At 46.2% G+C, this 18,438-nt stretch overlaps 1 protein-coding gene across 1 annotated transcript; it reads left to right on the top strand.

Moving 5' to 3' along the window:
- The first annotated feature begins 4,723 nt into the window (after window positions 1-4,723).
- tmem168b (transmembrane protein 168b) lies at window positions 4,724-15,089 on the top strand. Its single transcript, XM_083763050.1, has 10 exons — window positions 4,724-5,571; window positions 5,696-5,839; window positions 7,951-8,083; window positions 8,915-9,163; window positions 10,443-10,526; window positions 11,038-11,316; window positions 11,456-11,598; window positions 12,015-12,289; window positions 13,658-13,813; window positions 14,477-15,089. Exons 1-10 carry the CDS (start codon window positions 5,309-5,311, stop codon window positions 14,869-14,871), a joined length of 2,121 nt encoding a protein of 706 aa, XP_083619176.1. The 5' UTR covers window positions 4,724-5,308; the 3' UTR covers window positions 14,872-15,089.
- The last annotated feature ends 3,349 nt before the right edge of the window (window positions 15,090-18,438 follow it).

Below are 18,438 nucleotides of genomic sequence, written 5' to 3'. Positions count from 1 at the left end.
CCACCGCTGGCGGTGGAAACCTCCGCCGTCGAATGTCTCTGGAGGGGGCAGGGGGGCATACCACTGGCGTGTCAGTATGGTGACAAGTGGCATGAGAAAGGGGGTGTCCTGGGTCTCAGAAGTGAGGTGTGAGGGACTGCGTATTGAGTGGGGAGTAGGGGATGCTGCCCTAATAGCAGACAGATACTCTGGCTGGTCGGCAGCCTTCCCGAAGAGCTGCAGGAGATTCTTGTCTGCAGGAGGTGGGATGCTTGGGCTGAAGAGATGATCAGAAGGCTGCGTGGCAATGCTCTGTGTTGAGGCATCATAGTGAGAGCTTGTCTTAGACCAAGGGTTGATATGGACGGATGCTGACCTTTTGTGAAGCAGTGTAGGAGCCTGAGGTGGTAGCTCCAGGAATGACTCTGTGTCGTTTCGAAGGGCAGATGCAGAGTGTGACAAGGGGCTACAGAGAGGCTGAACATGGGCTGTCACATTTGGAGGGGTGACCGATGCTGTGGACAGTGATTCAGATGTGCAGCAGACTGTTGTGACCGTTGGTTCCGTGTGGCTACTGACCGGGTTGACAGGCAGGCCTGATGTGTAGCTTGCTTGGCTGGAAGCTGTGATGGTCGACGAGGAGTCTGTCTGTTGACTGTTCGCTGGGGAGCTGAAGGTTGCGTCCGTCTGGACCTTGATATGTGCCATAGCACTGAACGTCTCTTTGACCTGAAGCTGAGTTGAGCATGGAGTTAAGAAGGATGGACATTCGTTTTCTTGCACATTAGTGTGATAAGAGGTAACAACTGCTGGGCTGTGGTCTGAACCCTTGTGAACGTTGCCTATAACGACCCAGCCCAGGTCCAGTCTTTGGGCGTAAGGATCGCTGTCTGGGCCGTTTCGTTGCTCTCGTACTTTATGTACTTGGAGGATGTCACGTCCCAGGAGGAGGAGTATTTGGGCCTCTGGGTCCAGGCGTGGTATTTTGTGAGCGATGGGTTTTAGATGAGTGTGATGCTGTGCGGCCTCTGGGGTTGGAATGTCAGACCGGTCATATGGCATGTGATTGCACTCGATGAGTGTGGGGAGCATCACACTTACTGCTCCGTCCAAGGACTCAGCTGTGAACCCTGTAGCTCTTCTCCCAGATGTCTCCGTAACCCCAGAACATGTATGGAGGGTGTATGGAGAGTCCGATCCGGTGAGTTTGAAAAGATTGAAGAATTCTGACCTGGCCATTGACCTATTGCTCTGGTCATCCAGAATAGCGTAGATCTTTGCTGCTTTGTCTGGGTGAGCTTTGGGATAGACCTTCACCAGGCAAACTTTGGAACAGGACCTGGAGCTTTGGTCTCCGACGTTGGTGCATGCTGAGGTGACTGTTAGCGGATCTGTCTCTCCATCACACTCCCCGCCATTCTCTGTAGGGCCTTCTGCGTTCCAAGGTGGTGGTCCAGGATGCAGAGCTGCAACGTGTCTGTCGCTGTTGCATTCCCTGCATTTCACCTCCGCTTTGCACTCCTTCGCCAGGTGAGTGTTAGAGGCGCAACACCTGAAGCAGATTCCATTTTCTCTAAGGAAGGTGATGCGCTCGTTGTGTGACATGATCCGGAAACCTCTACACTTTTTAAGCGCATGTGGCTTCCTGTGAATGGGGCAGTGATGGTTTATGTCTCTTATTTCATCTGACTCAGGAGCAGAGTGGTTGGTTGCTAACTCTGCCTTGTAAGTGGAGATGTGGGTTTTGACATTCCCTGGTCTACTTACTGCTTCTGGCTTTGATGAGCCTGTGATGGGTCTGTAGGAGCTGCTTGGACCCGTAGAGGCTGTTGAGAGGGTGAAACTTGGGTCATTCCTTCTGCGTGCCTCACTGCAGACAAAGGTTGTGAAATATGAAAATGGGGGAAACTGGACATGGTGCATTTCCTTGTACTGAGAGCCTTGAACCATCCACCTCTCCTGTAGGTTGAAAGGTAATTTTTCAACGATAGGCTGGATGCCTCTAGCGCTGTCCAGACATGCAAGTCCTGTCAGGTAGCCATCTCTTTTTGCAGCATTCAGCTCTCTCAGTAGGTCTCCCAGTTCCCTGAGCGTTTGTGGATCCTTTTGATTTATTTTAGGCATCCTATCCAACCTCTCAAAGAGAGCCCTTTCAATCACCTCAGAGGCGCCGTAACATTCTTCAAGGCGATCCCAGGCCATTTCTAACCCGGCGGCAGGGTCGTTTACGTTCACAGAACGGATTCTCATGACATGTTCAGAAGACTCGCTCCCCAGCCATTTAGACAAGAGATCGAGCTCTTCGCTTGCGGTTAAGTCCAGTCCTCCTGTGGCATTCATGAATGAGGACTTCCACGCCCAGTAGTTTTCTGGGCGATCGTTGAACTTGATGAGCCCTGTGTTCACAAGCTCCCGGCGCACCAAGTACCTTGCAATGTCACTCAGACCAGACCTGTCATCCATAGCTCTGTGTTGGGAAGCATGTGAATTAGGGGAGGGGGCCTGAGCAGAAAAGGGATGATTCTGAGTGTGTAAGAAGCCTCTAGACTGCTGTACATCTTTGGGTGAGTGATGTGTGTGATGCGAGGCACGAGGGTCAGGGAAGGTGGGCGTTGCAAACGAGGGACGGCCTGCATGCCGCCCCACATCTGGGAGGACGTTGCTCGCGGTGGCCTGTCGGTGAGATGCGGGTGGTGGCACGCTCAGCTGCTGAGCCGCATTGACACCATGACCGTTGCTGTCCCGATCCGCTCTGGAGTCGACATGTCTCTGTCTGCTTGGAGATGTCGAGTCGTGGTCTCCATTTGGATGGGAGTCTACAATGGGATAAATGAAAGGAAGTGATGGTGTGTAAGGTTGGAGCTGCGGGGGTTCCTCCTCACCAGGAGACTGAGGATGTTCTGTGTGACTAGGAGGCTGCTGAGAGTGCCGTTGAACATAAGCTTGTATGCGTTCTATGGCAGCATGAGTTGTGTCCTCCATGTCCATCTTACTGCCCTCTCCGTTTTCAGCGTCCGCTGCCGCCTCTAGAACCTCAGCCTCTGCTTCAGCTGCTGCAGCGTCTCGTTCCAACTGTAATGAAGACAACTCAGCAGCTATACGAGCCTCTTTCAGTGTCATTTCAGCTCCTTGAACCTTCAAATCCTTCTCTCTCTGAGAGAAGGCAACACGCACTTTGGCAGCCTCAGCCTTAGCTCGTGCCTTGGCGGCTGCTGCACTGGCAGTGGAAGATTTGCTTCCTTTGGAAGAGGAGCGCTTACTAGCCTGGGAAGGTGTGCGTTCCTTGACTGCGTCTCCTGCAGTCGACATGGTGAATGTCTCTCGGGGGAGGTTGTTAGACGGTGTAGGTCAGAGTGATGCTGTAGTATCCTGTTTGTCTTTGTAGTCGTGCCCGCCGGGAAGACGTCTTTTTACTGTTCTGTTCTCAGTGTGTGTGGAGGGTACACAAATAAACAGACAGCTAACACTTGACTTGAAGAGACGGTCAGAGGCAGAGCAAAGTTGAAGGGGCTTTTACTTCTTCTCCAAACCAATCAAGACAAAATTGTAAAACTGAAACATACAGAAAGAAGCACTAATTAAATAATGCCTATTTATACAAAGATTCAATGAAATAATAAACAGCATAAAAAACATACAATGTCCAAGCATTAAGTGTAATTCACAGTAACTCATTTTTTAAGTCACATGAAATGACTGCATATACTGTATAATAATGCTTGTAGATAAATGTAAATAGTTTTTAACCCGTTTTTATAACTGCACATTACTGAAATATGAATTGGAATTATGAACTAATTATGAAATTACAGCATGAGGAATAGTTATGAACTGTATCATAAAATCATGAATTGCTGTACCATATATGAACTCACAAAAGGTCAGAAAGGCTCACAGATGCTGAATAAAGCTAATAAAGTTGGCCAAACAGTGATATTGTCACATATCAATGCATGGAGAAAACACTGAAACTAGCATTAGCTTAGCAACCTGTATGCTAGCGTAGGCTTAGCACCAAACACAACTTGCAATGAAGAAATCAAGATAACCCAAATGGCTACAAAATCACCAAACATGTCAGAAATGGTTGCAATCAAGTTACTCACAGACGATTCTTTCCTAGACATGAACAGAAAGATTGAAGGAATACTGTAGCACAGCAGTTATACAATGACCGCAGGGTCTGACGTTTAGCTTTAGAATGAATTACTTTGCAAGGGAACCCAAAGTTAAGTAGTGTCCACCAGAGGGCGCAAAAACACAAAAGTTCAGTATGTTCTCAAATAGAACATGACATGGCACATGTTGAGCTTGTAGATCGGATTTTTTTTTAATATTTATATTATAGCTGGCATTTTGGTGTAGGGACATTGTGAAATGGGACATTCTACATTAGATTTTTCATACCGATACTTTTCTACGTTTACACAAGTAAATATTTAATTCCGGACGTTTACTTCTACATTGCAGTATTGGTACTTTTACTTAAAAGCAACAAGAAAAAGGAGAAAAAAAGGTGACTATACTTTTTCCACCACGATTGATTTGAAATTGAAATAGAAACCAGCTGTTGCTGTTCTGTGTCTGTGCCAGGGTGAGTTTGTCTCGCCCCCTAGTGGCGAAAAAAATAAAACTTCTGGGAACTCAGGTTAGTGGGTAAATTGAACCGCGCGTCAAAGCGTTTTGTCCCCGGTGGCTTGCCGTACTCGGTCAAGTTTACTATAACAATGATGGCGACTGACTGTCATCTCAAACTTTCCCAGAGTGACAGACAAACTTCTCTGGCTGATGTGGCGTCGACGTTCACCCCCTGCGTCTGCATTTAGGATGACCGCTGCTCTGGCAACTTTTCAAACTTAACAGGACATCCGGTTATAAAACAAAACAACCGTATTTAATTATTTATTCTAAAATGCCAACCATCATCAACCATCATCATCAACAGCCGGCTAGGAGGAGACTGGAGAAGAGAACAGAGATAGCTAGCGATGCTAGACTTTGTTTGTAAGCTGTGTAAAGTTTGTTGACTAACGGTGCGAGTGCGACTAATTAAAAGACTTGAGATTTTTGATATTTAGAAGACTAGACTTAAGACTAAACAATATTCATAGGATATGACTTTCAGACTGAAATAAAAGGTGGCACAATTTGCTGTCAAAAGTAACACTGCAAGTTGTGTGTTGAGGAGGATTGAGGAAGGAAGCTATACTTCTGTGTCGTGTCGGGTTCAAATCATAACGTCATCATGATGGCTTTATTTTGGGGGCGTTTGGATTAGAAACGGGGCCATTCAGGGGGGTCAGAGTATACCCGGAACAGAAAGCTGGGGATGTGTCGCTTAGGACTCCGCTACGGTGTGAGCCACTGCCTGCGGGCAGCCATGAGCAGGCTGGACGAGGTGAACGGAGAGGTCAACATGTGGTCGTCTGTCCGCCTCCTGGGCTGCCTGTCCGGCCTCAACCTGACGGTGGCGCTCTGCCTGGGCCTGTACGTGCGCTGGGAGAAGACCCAGGAGGATGCCACCATCCTGGTCGCCTCCGTGCTGGCCCTGTTCGCCCTGGGCGTCGCCAGCATACTCTACTACTACTTCAGGTATTGATTGTACATTATTACGACTACTGTAGGTGTAGGAGGTCTGCTGCACACTCATTTATTTTAAAGCTGTGGTTCTTATCAAACTCTTTCATCAAATAAAAGTCTTGTTGCCTTCCTCCAGCATGGAGAGGCTGGGCAGGGGCCTGCTGCACCTGTGGCTGGGCTTTTTGCTGGGTCTGCTGTGCTTCCTCAACACCCTGGAGCTCCAGAGCGACGTGAAGGAGCAGGCCACCTGCTACCTCCTGCTGGCCAGCCTGCTGCTGAGGTAGGCTGGTTGATTACTGTATTAAGTACCCATTTAGACCCGAGGAAGATTCTAAAAAAATCTTCTGAAAAACCTATGTTTCTATGTCAGTGGTGCTCGACCTTGTTCATGTCAATCACCCCCAGAATTATTCGCTCTGAAAGAATATATATATTTTCAAAGATTTGTGCCACATTTCCATGATTTTTCAAAAATAGCAGATCTACAAGCACTCTGTGCCGCAATATGGGCTTGTAGATCTGCTATTTTTCAATAGATAAAGTATAACAAGCATAATAATACTTAAACACAAAGGGGTTCCTGTCCTGAATGGGTTAAAACTCTGCTGCTGAGGTAGGCTGGTTGATTACTGTATTTAAAACCCTGCTGCTGAGGTAGTCTGGTTGATTGATTGATTGATGGAACTTAACAGTTTGCAAAAAGTACAATCATACAATAATACTAAAAGGATAACCACAATGGAAACAAGACCCTGCTTTTTTTATGGTTTTATTGAAGGAGGGTAGGGAGCAGCACATTTTTGATGGCTGCTGGTCAATTCCACATTTTGGTGGCATGTTTGAATGAGATCAGTGTAGCCCAAACATTTAGATTCTCGTAGAGGTTTTTTTTCGATTCTGACGAATCTCTCTACGAGAGTCTAAAAGATAACCCCCCCCTTAACGTCGAAAGTTGAACGTTTGTGCCTCAAAATCACTCTTACCTTGTACAAATGCAAAATCTAAGATGCTTTAAATGTTGCCCCACTTGTTTGTGAGGTGTACGGAATCAGATTAAACACGGAACATGCTTATTTTTCAATAAAAAAGGTATTTTAATCCACTCTGTTTCTGAATCCTCCATTGTAAATGCGGTAAACGGCGCAACAGAATATTGCCCGCGCCCCTAGCGGCCAGGGTTCTCTTGCGCATTTACAATGGAGAGAAAAGCAAGATGGCCGCCAGATTCCGAGACAGAGTTGATTAAAATACCTTTTTTATTGAAAAATAAGCATGTTCCGTGTTTAATCTGATTCCGTACACCTCACAAACAAGTGGGGCAACATTTAAAGCAGCTTAGATTTTGCATTTGTACAAGGTAAGAGTGATTTTGAGGCACAAACGTTCAACTTTCGACGTTAAGGGGGGGGTTTAGACTCTCGTAGAGAGATTCGTCAGAATCGAAAAAAAACCTCTACGAGAATCTAAATGTTTGGGCTAAGATCAGTGGTGGTCCCTCTAGTGTTGTGCCCGTGGGCGTTTCTCACTCTTTTGAAGTAGTTAAGACGGGGCTGCTAGAATTATCTTGCTGCTCCGTTGATGTCCCAATCATGAAACGGGGAAAGTCCTGACTCCTGTCTGAATGTATTAAAAAAACGATAAACGTACTCTGCTTGAATTATCCTCCTCTCTGTCAAGACTGTTTAATACAAATCTACTGATGTTATGATACACTTTCTATTCTGTCAAACTCTGCAGTGTGCAGCCATGCTTTTTTTGTGTTCAAGATGGAAAACTACTTGGATGTAGCTAAAGTAAAAGGACTCATTATGCCGATTTCAGTATCATTCATACGTCATCTTATTTTATTGGTCTAATTATTTATTGATCAATACTGAGGCTATTTGAAAATAGCCAATGTGATTTGGTGTGAGCTTGTAGATCTGCTATTTTCTCACTTTAAATCATTAAATAGTCTTATTCAAAACGTTTTAAATAAATCATGAAATGTCCTGTTTCCGTGTTAGTTTTCCATAGCTTTGTTTGATTGACTCAGCACAGCACATTTGAACTGGAAAAACACCTACACCTTCATGTTTCCTCCGGTACCACTGACTTTCTGGAAAGAGGAACTACAGTTATGCTCAGACTAGAGCTTATTGATTTGAAGTCTTATGTATCGCCCAGACCTACTCACTTTTCCCGGGCCATGCCCACTGTTGGTAGGGCGAGTGTGGCGTGGGATTGGGGTTTGAATATCAAGGGATTTCCCTGTTTACCGTGTTGCCATGTATGCTTAACATAAGCGACTTTGGGCTAGAGCCAAGCTTTTCATGCAGCTGCAATGTTGGCGAGTTTGACGTCAACACTGTGTACAGTAACTTGACGTTCCCTTTACCTCATTGTAATCAGGACGCTGTGGGCCCTGCTGGCGAGGATGTGCGGGTGCACCAGACAGCGGCCGGCCTTCCTCACCTCGGCAGAGCTACTGGAGCTGACGGGCTTTGCCGTGGCGAGCGCCACACTGCTGCTCTCCCACACCAAGGTTAGAAGGCGTTGACATTTAGTTTGTCTAATTCAGTACGTTTTAATTCGTTTTTTTAAGAGTGGGTTCGCTAGTTTTTATTTTTTTAAATGTTATTTAGTTGAGAGCTTGTTGTAGCTCTGCTAATTTCACACGAAATTGTTCGTTTAATTTAATTGTTAATTAAAACACACGAGCGCAACCAAACTTCTACTGGATCTCTTTCCCACTAGTTCCTCTAGTCCCTTTAGTCTAGTTTTTATTTGTTGACGAATTTGGTGACACCTTTACTCTTGGTTTTAATCATCATAGCTTAGTTTTTATTTAGTTTTCGTCAGTGAAAAAAATAGTTTTGAGTCTGCGAAGTCAACACTTCCCCTATTCAGCCCCATTGGCCTGAATATAAGATAAGACAACTTTTTTTTCCATTGGAAATATTCTAAAAAGCGGGGTCGTATTATAATCGGAGACTAGACTATTTGACATTCAATGTTCTTTTTCTCCACAAACAAATGAGGGTCGTCTTCTAATCCGAGTCGTCTTATATTCGGGACAATACGATACGGTATTAACCCATTCTGACCGGGCACCCATTTTGGTGTTTGCATCATGTTATGCTTTAGCTATTGAAAAATAGCAGATCTACAAGCTCATATCGCGCCACCGAGTGGCGCGATACGAGCTTGTAGGTCTGCTATTTTTGAAAAATCGAAGAACGACTGACATTTTTTAAATCTGATCTCAGGTCAAGAATGGGTTAATCAGACCAGTGTGTGTCCAGTGGAAACCTCGTATGAATCTGATCTCGGGTCAGAATGGGTTTTAACCTTGATGCTCCCTCTCTCCCGCCAGTCCCTGAGCGTGGCCGTGCTCTCCGTGGCTCTGGCCAGCGTCATGGTGTCCCTGCGGACCAAGGCCCTGCTGGCGCTGCCCGCCCTGGTGCTCTTCTCCCTGCTCAGCGGGCTGCTGTTCTTCAGGTCGCTGGCCGTGGACACCAACCCCTTCGCCCTGGCCTGCTTCTATACTCGGCTGCTCTGTGAGCCTCTGCTGGACGTCTACTTCAGTGGCCTGTCTGTGACCGAGCGATGGCAGCCCTTCCTGGTGGGTATTCTAGAGCAGGGGTTCCCAGAGGGGGTGTCCGGGGACCCCCAGGGGTCCTTGAGGGAGTTCCAGGGGGGGGGGGTCCCTTGAGGGAGTTCCAGGGGGTCCCCAGCTAAATGATAGTTTCGAACCAAGTTACAGACCCATAAGGGTCTGTAACTCTTAGAGTTGTTTCGTTCCATTTGTACACGCCCAGAGTTAAATTAACATTGATTTTACTATATAAATTGGGGGTCCCAGAGATGGAAATGCCATTAAATGGGCGTCTGTAGCCTAATGCATGTCAAACGCGACGGTCCTTGAAATTAGAGCCGTAAAAATCTTCTCTTATGGTTATGGGGGGTCCCTGCCATGTATTTTGTAACGGGGTTCCGTGGGCTAATGACTGTCAATTTGGGGGTCCTTGACATGAAAAGGTTTGGGTTCTAGAGCAGTGGTTCCCAAACGTCTTAGCCCATGACCCGAAAAATAAATTGGACGTTTTACAGGGACACAAACCAGTGAAAATAGCCCATCTACAATCTTCTTCCATTTTTCTTTGATTTCTTCATATTACTGAAAGATTGGTAAACGTGCATTTCCCGTCAGTCCATCCGTCACCACACATCTCCATATATGGCCATGCCTCGTGACATCAGGGATGAAGATTCTTGATGTCATCAATATTAAGTCCATATATGGAAATCCCTGATGTCATAAATATTGGCCAGCTCTCTACATCTGACCTCAAACCCTTAGATCTCTGTTCTGACATTCCATATGTCGATCCTTCCCCATCCATCCTTTCCGTTGTCTCCCTTTTGACTGATACCTGTCCATTCAAACTCTAGACGAGCTAGTTATTAGTGCAGCCGGGCCCGGCAGCCGGCGAAAACTAGTTCTCAACAGCCCCGAAAATTAAGGCGTGTCCTTACCTGGACCCTCATCAAACCCTGTACACTCAAGACACTGCCCCCGCTGCCACACTTAGATCTCCATATATGGAGCTGACCTGTTCTGACATTCCATATGTTGATCTGATCTCATCAAACCCTGTGCACTCACTCAAGACACGCTCCATATATGGCCAGTACAGAATTTATAATTACATTTATAATGTAGATCTGACATGCCAAAGTGTCAGTGCTCGCCCAGCAGTCTGCCGTCACCCAGGCGGATGCGTGCACGCGACCTCGCCCTTGAGGTCGAGGTCGCTTCTCGCCCCCCAGGCGTCTTACTGGTTTGAGCCTATTCTTTGTATGCTTGAGGTTTAATATGTGATGATGGTGACAACCCTTAGGTGTGGCGAGGCTTGTGGCGGAGGCTCTCTCTGCTGCCCCTACTGGTGGTGGAGCTCACCTTCCTCATCCTGGCCAGCTTAAAGGTAGTATTAAAACGACTTTATTGCTATTTAAAAAGGTGTGAATTGTTAAAAGATTTAATTGTTAAGAAGGGGTGGGTTAAAGATCATAGGTTGGGCGTGAGGCACTGTCTGTTTAAAGGTAGTAAAACATTTAAGCATGATGAGCAAAATCAATCGTAACTTAACAATTTGGGTCATTAATATCAAATCTGTCTCCAAAGGTTTTTTTAAATCTGGTCTAAATGGGTTAACCCATTCTGACCGGGCACCCATTTTGGTGTCAGCATCATGTTATGCTTTAGCTATTTAAAAATAGCAGATCTACATCTACGTATCGCGCCACCGAGTGGCGCGATACGAGCTTGTAGGTCTGCTATTTTTGAAAAATCGAAGAGCGACTGACATTTTTAGAATCTGATCTCAGGTCAGAATAGGTTCATCAGACCAGTGTGTGTCCAGTGGAAACCTCGTGTGAATCTGATCTCAGGTCAGAATGGGTTAACCGAAAACACACCCCCTTTCCCCGTGGCAGCTGGCCAACCTGGAGCAGTGGTACGTGATGATCCCGGGCTTGGTGCTGTGCGGCCTGTTCTGGCTCATCTGCCACATGGTGTTTGCCATCACGGTGTGGGGCTTCCACACCAAGCTCAGCGAGTGCCAGAGGGTGTGCCTCGGCCAGACGGCAGGCTCCCTCAGCGGCCTGGATAAAGTCATGGCGTCCAAGGGCATGAGGCACTTCTGCCTGATCTCTGAACGCCTGCTGCTCTTCACCCTGGTGGCCACGGGCCTCCTCGCTGGTCTCTCGTGGCAGGTAAAGGCTTTACTTTTGTTGTCTCCGCAATGTCAAAAACGATTACAAGTAATAGTTGCTCCATTCTGCTGAACTTTAGACTGAAGTTGAACCAGTGCTCTGACTGCGCCATGTAAATGTAAACGTGTTGCTCTCTCAGTCGTCCAACAGCCTGTTTGTCAGTGTGTTCCTGCTGGTCCTGCCCCTCGAGGCTCTGTTCCACGGCCTCTTCTACGAGCTGGCCAACTGCCTGGGAGGAACCTGCGTGGGCTACGCTGTCGTTATACCCACCAATTACTGCAGGTAAGACACATGTGTGGGCTGCGCTGTCGTTTTTTATCTTTATTGTTTTAAATCTTGTTTAGTGTTGTGTTATTTCTCTTACTTTTATGTAAAGCACTTTGGGCTGCATTGGATGTCATGAAAGGTGCTATACTTTATTATTAAGGGGTCCTGAACATTGTGAAGACCCCTGGCCTAGAATTTGTTAATTCGACCAGTTATGACTTGAAATCTGAAAGCCATATTTTCATGGAAACATTAAATCACCAGTGTTGTTATGGTTAAGCTTAAAAAAAAACATAAGACACACAATGATTTCTAATCGTCAACACCGTGACTGTAAAGGTGGTTGCACACTGGGCGCGTTTTTTCGCTCAGTGTGTGGGTGACCTTAACTTCTCTCTCTGTGTGTTTGTGTGTGTGTGTGTGTGTGTCAGTCCTGACGGCCAGGCCACCCTGCTGCCTCCGGAGCAGGTGCAGCGTCTGAACGCTCGCTCCACGGCCATGCTGAGCGCCGTGCAGCGCTTCTTCTCCCACCACCTGATCCAGACATTCGGCTGCGACTACTCCACCAGCGGCCTGGCGCTGGACGCCGTGCAGGCCAAGCTCAAGGCCTTCCTGGAGCTCCGCACGGCCGACGGGCCGCGCCACGACACCTACGTGCTCTTCTACAGCGGACACACGCACCGCTCCGGGGAGTGGGCCTTGGCAGGTGAGAATTATACTTTACCTGTTGGAAAAATTGCAGATTTATAATCGTCCAAAAACAACTTTGGACTGGCCCCACCTGTATCAGCAGCTCTGTTAGACTCCAAACACCGGCACGTAACCCTTGATTCCAACGCCGATCCCCGACGGCAGCAGCATGCGTAATGTTCTATCCGATGGGCCCGACTGTTCTGGCTGCAGATATGCGCGTTTAAACTTTAAACTCATATCGCGCCACCCAGTGGCGCGATACGAGCTTGTAGATCTGCTATTTTTGAAAAAATCGAAGAACGACTGACTAGGGCTGCAACTAACGATTATTTTCATAATCGATTCATCTGCCGATTTTTTTTAAACGATTAATCGATTAATCGGATTATGACACTTCTTTTGCTATCACCTTAAAAATATATTTTAGGTTATTTTATGTTCTAACTAACAAAAAATATAATTCATTCAAAAATGCATTAGATTAGCTGCTGATTAGGCTGCTATTCAAATAAAAGACAAACTAAATTAAAATTAATTAAAGAAACTCATGGTGTCTTTAGACCTATTCTGACTGCATGCATTTGATTAAAGAATAGCTTCACATGTGTCAGTCTAGAAGGAACAGTACTCTTCTGAACTCAAATAGGTTAATTTAGTTACACTTAACACTGGAACAACTATATGGTTAAGTGGGAAAAAAACCTATGATAAATTGCAAAAAACTCTAGTGATTAGTTGCCGATCCGATTAATCGATTACTAAATTAGTTGACAACTAATTGAATAATCGATTCGATTACGATTAATCGATGAATCGTTGCAGCCCTACGACTGACATTTTTAGAATCTGATCTCAGGTCAGAATGGGTTCATCAGACCAGTGTGTGTCCGGCGGAAACCTCATATGAATCTGATCTCAGGTCAGAATGGGTTAAGCGTAAAACGCTATCTGGTGCCTGGAGCTCCTCTTCTCCCCCGTGTAGGCCTACACTGTATGTTTGAGATTCCTCCTTCCTGTGTGTCACTTCCTCTCTATGTAAAGTAAACTTGTTTGGCGACATCAACCAGGCACTGTCAATCACCCTGGTATCAGACCCGTCGCCTTTCATATATGAATAGGAAAGAATATTCCACAATCAGTTCCGCATTTCTCTTTTTTTCAAAATAAATAACAAAATGGCGTTGATGTGCTATTGTCACAATACCTTTGCCCTTTTACTCAAGTATATTTTGAATTCCGGACTTTTACTTGTAACAAGACTATATTGCAATATATCTATATTGCAGTATTGATACTCGAGTAAACATTACGTACTTTTTCCGCCACTGGCCAAAGAGGTCCTCAGAACAATGATCTTTGTGCATCGTGCGTTTGCCACCAGGGGGAGACACTCTCCGCCTGGACCATATCTTGACGTGGTGGAGGGAGAAGAACGGCGTCTCGTGTTCGCGCCTCATCCTCGTGCTGGACTGCGACAACTCGGCGCCGTGGGTGCGTGACATACGCAAGGTGGAGGGCCTCTACGTAGCCGTGCAAGGTATCTTATGATGTAGATTATGTCAGTGGTTCCCAAAGTGGGGTCTGGGGACCCCTAGGGGTCCTTGAGGGAGTTCCAGGGGGTTCCCAGCTAAATGATAGTTTGGAACCAAATGGACCCTTATGGGTCTGTAACTCTGAGGTGTACAAACATTGTACACCTCAGAGTTGTACACCATTTGTAACACAATATAAATTGGGGTCCCAGTGATTAGAAATGCCATTAAATGGGCCTAATGCATGTCGAACTGGGGGTCATTGAAATGAAACGGGTTGAGAATCACTGCTAGAGCCATACAGATCTTCTCTTATGTGGGTCCCTGACATGAAAACCACACATGTTTGACACACTGTGACATTTTGCACGCCAATCCCATGCACAACACACTGAAGCGCACATTATACCACAGGTATCTGTATCTGATTGGTTGAGAATAGTTCTCTACCCGTGCTTCAAACGAACGCCTAATAAAAACATTTAGAAAACAGCTGTGCTGGGCAGTGGCTACCATCTAAGCTAGGTGTAAACACGCCCCCGTATTTTATTGAATATATATATTTTAAGGGTAACTGGTATATTAAGTACGCACCTGCTGCTATCTCAGATTATGTGTAGATTTTTGCCACGATGGGGAACTAACTAATTGTGATTGTCGTTCTGCAGGTGCGGAGCTGGTCTGTCCCAGGGACGTGGAGAGGGAGGAGGACGTGCCGCGGCTCGGCGACTTCACGGCACAGTGGGTGGAGTTCAACTGCAACGCGGCCAGCGACATCCGCTGGTCGGAGAGGGGCCGCACGGTGCGGGCCGCCTACGGCGTCTCGCGGCAATGGAGCGACTACACGCTGCACCTGCCCACGGGCAGCGACGTCACCGACCACTGGCGGACGCATTTCCCCCGGGTCACCTACCCGGTGGTGCAGCTGGCGCTGTGGTGCGGCGGCCTCAACCTGCTCTGGGCCTGCGGCGCCTGCCTACGGTGTCTCCGGAGGGTCAAACTCAACTGGTTCCCGCCGGGCGTGCTGGACACTGGCCAGGGCTTCAAGCTCGTCAAGTCCTGAAGGAGATTTTGCACAGTCACAAAGGTTCTGATTTTTTGTTTAAATGTTTTATTTAGTGAAATGTATATATATTTTTCCACAGCTCGTGACCATTTTGTAGAAGTCTGTTTTTTTATATTGATGTGCAGACAAATGTGGCAAATTATATTGAACCTAATATTGAACCAGCTCAGAGTGTTTCCACTGAAGATGATTGGTTCAGAACCCTAAAAGTTGGTTCGAAAACTGAGTTCTAGAACCAAAGTTAATTTTTTTGGTGGAAAAGAGTTAAGGTCCTTTCAAACGTGAAGCGATTTAACCCGCCTATAGTTCATTTTTAATATGCGCAGTGTTTATAGCCATCATGGTCCATGAGCTTCCAGAACGTTGTCACAAATGTGCCTTGGCATAGACCGGTGGTTCCCTCCCTGCCGTCCCGTCCGGTAAGAAGGAGGGCTGTAATCAAAAAGAGGTTGGGGAACCACTGAATGTCTCTCAGGGTCCGACTTTTTTCTTTTCTTTTCTTCTCCCTACTTGCTCAACAGGCCAAGTACTTCTCCGTCTAGGGCTGTCACAATTATTACATAATCGTCTAATCACAATTATTTGAGTGAATCGCTTAATTTTTTGTTGCATAATTGTCGAAATGTAAAGGCAACTTAAATTTGAAATCGTGACAGCCCTACTTTCGTTGCCTAGGCAGGGGCGATATGTTTTACCCGCAGTGCAGCGCATGTATTTCTTTCTCAAATCCATTAGCTGTTGAAAGAAATACTATTATCCATCTATCTTTATATATTATATCGATCATATTTAATTGTAGATGAGAATTTGGTGTCAAGTTCCAACTATTAGCCTAACTTATTTGGAGTGGGCGGTTAAAGCAATATGGGAGAAATTCAAATGAATCGGACTCAGGGTTCCATGAGGGGGTTCCAAATGGACCCTTACAGGTCAGGGTTCCGTGAGGGGGGGGGGGGGTGATTCCAAATGGACCCTTACAGGTCAGGGTTCCGTGAGGGGGGGGGGGGTGATTCCAAATGGACCCTTACAGGTCAGGGTTCCGTGAGGCGGGGGTTCCAAATGGTCCCTTACAGGTCAGGGTTCCGTGAAGGGCGGTTTCAAATGGACCCTTACAGGTCTGTAACTCTTGATTATGGGTCCTTTTGGTTCATTGAAACCACTGATCCAGGAATTAAAAGAAAATCTATTATAATGGGAAGTTACAAAAAATGTGCATCTCAGGCAGCCCGGTATTCAGCTCTGAGATCATGCTTTCATTGTGGACTGCGTCCACGACCAAAACAGGCCTCTCAAAACGCAAAATCAAAAGTATCATCTGCATAAGAAAGTGTCGTTTTCCACCAGAAAGGTGCTGATTTGGCTCCTTTTAAAGTGCTTCCATAGCCTGAAGTGACGGACCTTCAGACTCAAACTTACATTTTTAAATGACCAATGTCTAAACTGCCACAGGAGTACAGGCTCTGTTAATAATGATGATAAAAAATAATAAAACTATTTGTATAGCACATTTCATGACATGAGATGCAGCTCAAAGTGCCTTACAGAGCAATAAAATGCAAAGGCATAAAATTACATTAAAATATTAGCAGTGAATAATGACATTCTTTAATGCTGGTGTCTGCCCCTTCTTCTCAGGAGAGTTTGTCTCTAGTGTCCAAAGTATAAAAGTATTTGCATCAAAATATAGCCATCTTCAGCTTCTCAGGGTCTTACTAAAATGTTTACTTGAGTTTAAGTACAAAAGTATTGGCATCAAAATGTACTTAAAGGCCTGCATTAAAATCTTTAGTTTAGTTAAAGTACAAAAGTATTGGCATCAAAAAATACTAAAGTACCTGTATTCGAAAATTTACTTGAGGTAAAGTACAAAAGTATTGGCATCAAAATGTACTTAAAGGCCTGCATAAAAATCTTGAGTTTAGTATTATTAGTATTAGTATATATATATTAGTATTATATATATATATACACAGGCGAGGAGTATTGTGGGATTGCTTATTCATCTTGACACTACTGGTGTGCGCTGGAAGGTATTCATAGCAGGGGGGCTGACAAATTCGGGTATTTTCGGGTCTCCCCCATTTTTCGGGTTTTTACAATGGTCTTATTTCCCTAACAATGTGTTATTTGGGACCCACACTCACGCGAAGACCTGCTGCAGTGTTTTAGTGTCTCCATCTCTCTCTGGAAGAGGTTGCACATGCGACTGCACTGAGGCACTCCAACACAAAGAAGAATTCTGCTTCACAATGATAGGAAGAGCCGACAACGAAGGATCAAAAAGCAACATCGCTATTAACGCTTCTTATCACCTGACAGGGGGATGTTTCCCTAATGGGACGTGGAAAGAACACGTCATTCCAAGCCGTTCCTTTCCCTTCCATCAGGCGCCCTGGCTGGCCAGAGGGAGGCAGTATAGGCAAATGTATACAAACATTCATGTCTGCCTGGCTATTATTTATTACTAGAAAATAATCTATAGAATAATGGCTGAGAAAATGATAGTTAATTATACTACTTAATTATATAATCTAGTCCACCTGTGTGGAAGCGTCTCTTATGTTTCTGTATACTCTGTGAATCTGGAATGTTCTTTGCGGTGGTTAGGTGAGCGCATGGTGCTGTTAGAGGTGACACTATTATTAAGCCTCAGTACCGTGGCAGCCATTCAACGTTCTTCACGGATTCCTTCATCATCTCCATCTGGGTCTTCAGCCCCTCTGAGACGGGAGGGAGGCGTGGTCTTCTTCTTTCGTGTATCGTCGTCATATGTCCAGCTCAGTGTCAGAAAGCCACGCCATTGTCTCTGGTCCCACTTGGAAGAGGCCAGCCTCTGAAGGAGGTCTGTACAGAGGACAGGTGGTAATGATGTGGTCGGCAGTCTGCTCGGGCTCGCCACATTCGCATGCTGCGCTGTCTGCCAGGCCCCACTCAGATCAAGCAACACTACTCCAGCTTTCTCATTGGCCTGAAAGCTGTCCTCAATGTCCTGGGTGAGTAGTGTCACCTGGTCCACCGTTGACCTGCCCCGTCGGAAACCAGCCTGCTCCCTGGGGAGCTGTGGGTCTACTACTGGCTCTATGCGACTGAGGATCATCCTCTCCAGTAATTTAAATGGCACGCAGAGCAGTGAAATGGGTCTGTAGGCCTTGGGGTCTTCCGCCCTTTTGCCTGGTTTCAGCAGGGCGATAACAGCAGCACGGCGCCAGGTCTTCGGCAGCTTGGACTTCTGGAAGCAAGACGAGAAAAAGGAGCAGAGCCAGGTAGACGTTGTCTCGCTCTGATGGATCATGAACTCTGGATGGATGTTATCCTGCCCCGGAGACTTGCCTTGTTTGAGCTTGTTGATGGCCGCTCTAAACTCGGCTGTTGTAAAGGCTCCGGATGTGTCAGCCTCAACACTTGGTGCCCTAGAGAGGGCAGATACCTCACACAGTGTTAGGCGGGCAAAGTTCTTATCTGCACCTTGGAATTGGCTGTTCTTCAGGAGCTGGGCTGCAATGGCGTCTGCTGTACCAGGACACTTGGGGTGTTTTCCTGCCAGTGAGCTGGTTGATGACCTGC

The sequence above is a fragment of the Protomyctophum parallelum genome (genome assembly GCF_964188405.1).
Source record: "Protomyctophum parallelum genome assembly, chromosome: 4".
NCBI lineage: Eukaryota > Metazoa > Chordata > Actinopteri > Myctophiformes > Myctophidae > Protomyctophum > Protomyctophum parallelum.
The sequence above is the reverse complement of the archived record's forward strand: the minus strand, read 5'-3'. Positions and strand labels throughout refer to the sequence as shown.

Bases quoted from the DNA above. Each gene is read 5' to 3' on its own strand.
- tmem168b (XM_083763050.1), top strand. From the start codon at position 5,309: ATGTGTCGCTTAGGACTCCGCTACGGTGTGAGCCACTGCCTGCGGGCA. The intron at 5,572-5,695 runs GTATTGATTGTA...GCCTTCCTCCAG, and splicing joins ATACTCTACTACTACTTCAG to CATGGAGAGGCTGGGCAGGG. The intron at 12,290-13,657 runs GTGAGAATTATA...GTTTGCCACCAG, and splicing joins CGGGGAGTGGGCCTTGGCAG to GGGGAGACACTCTCCGCCTG.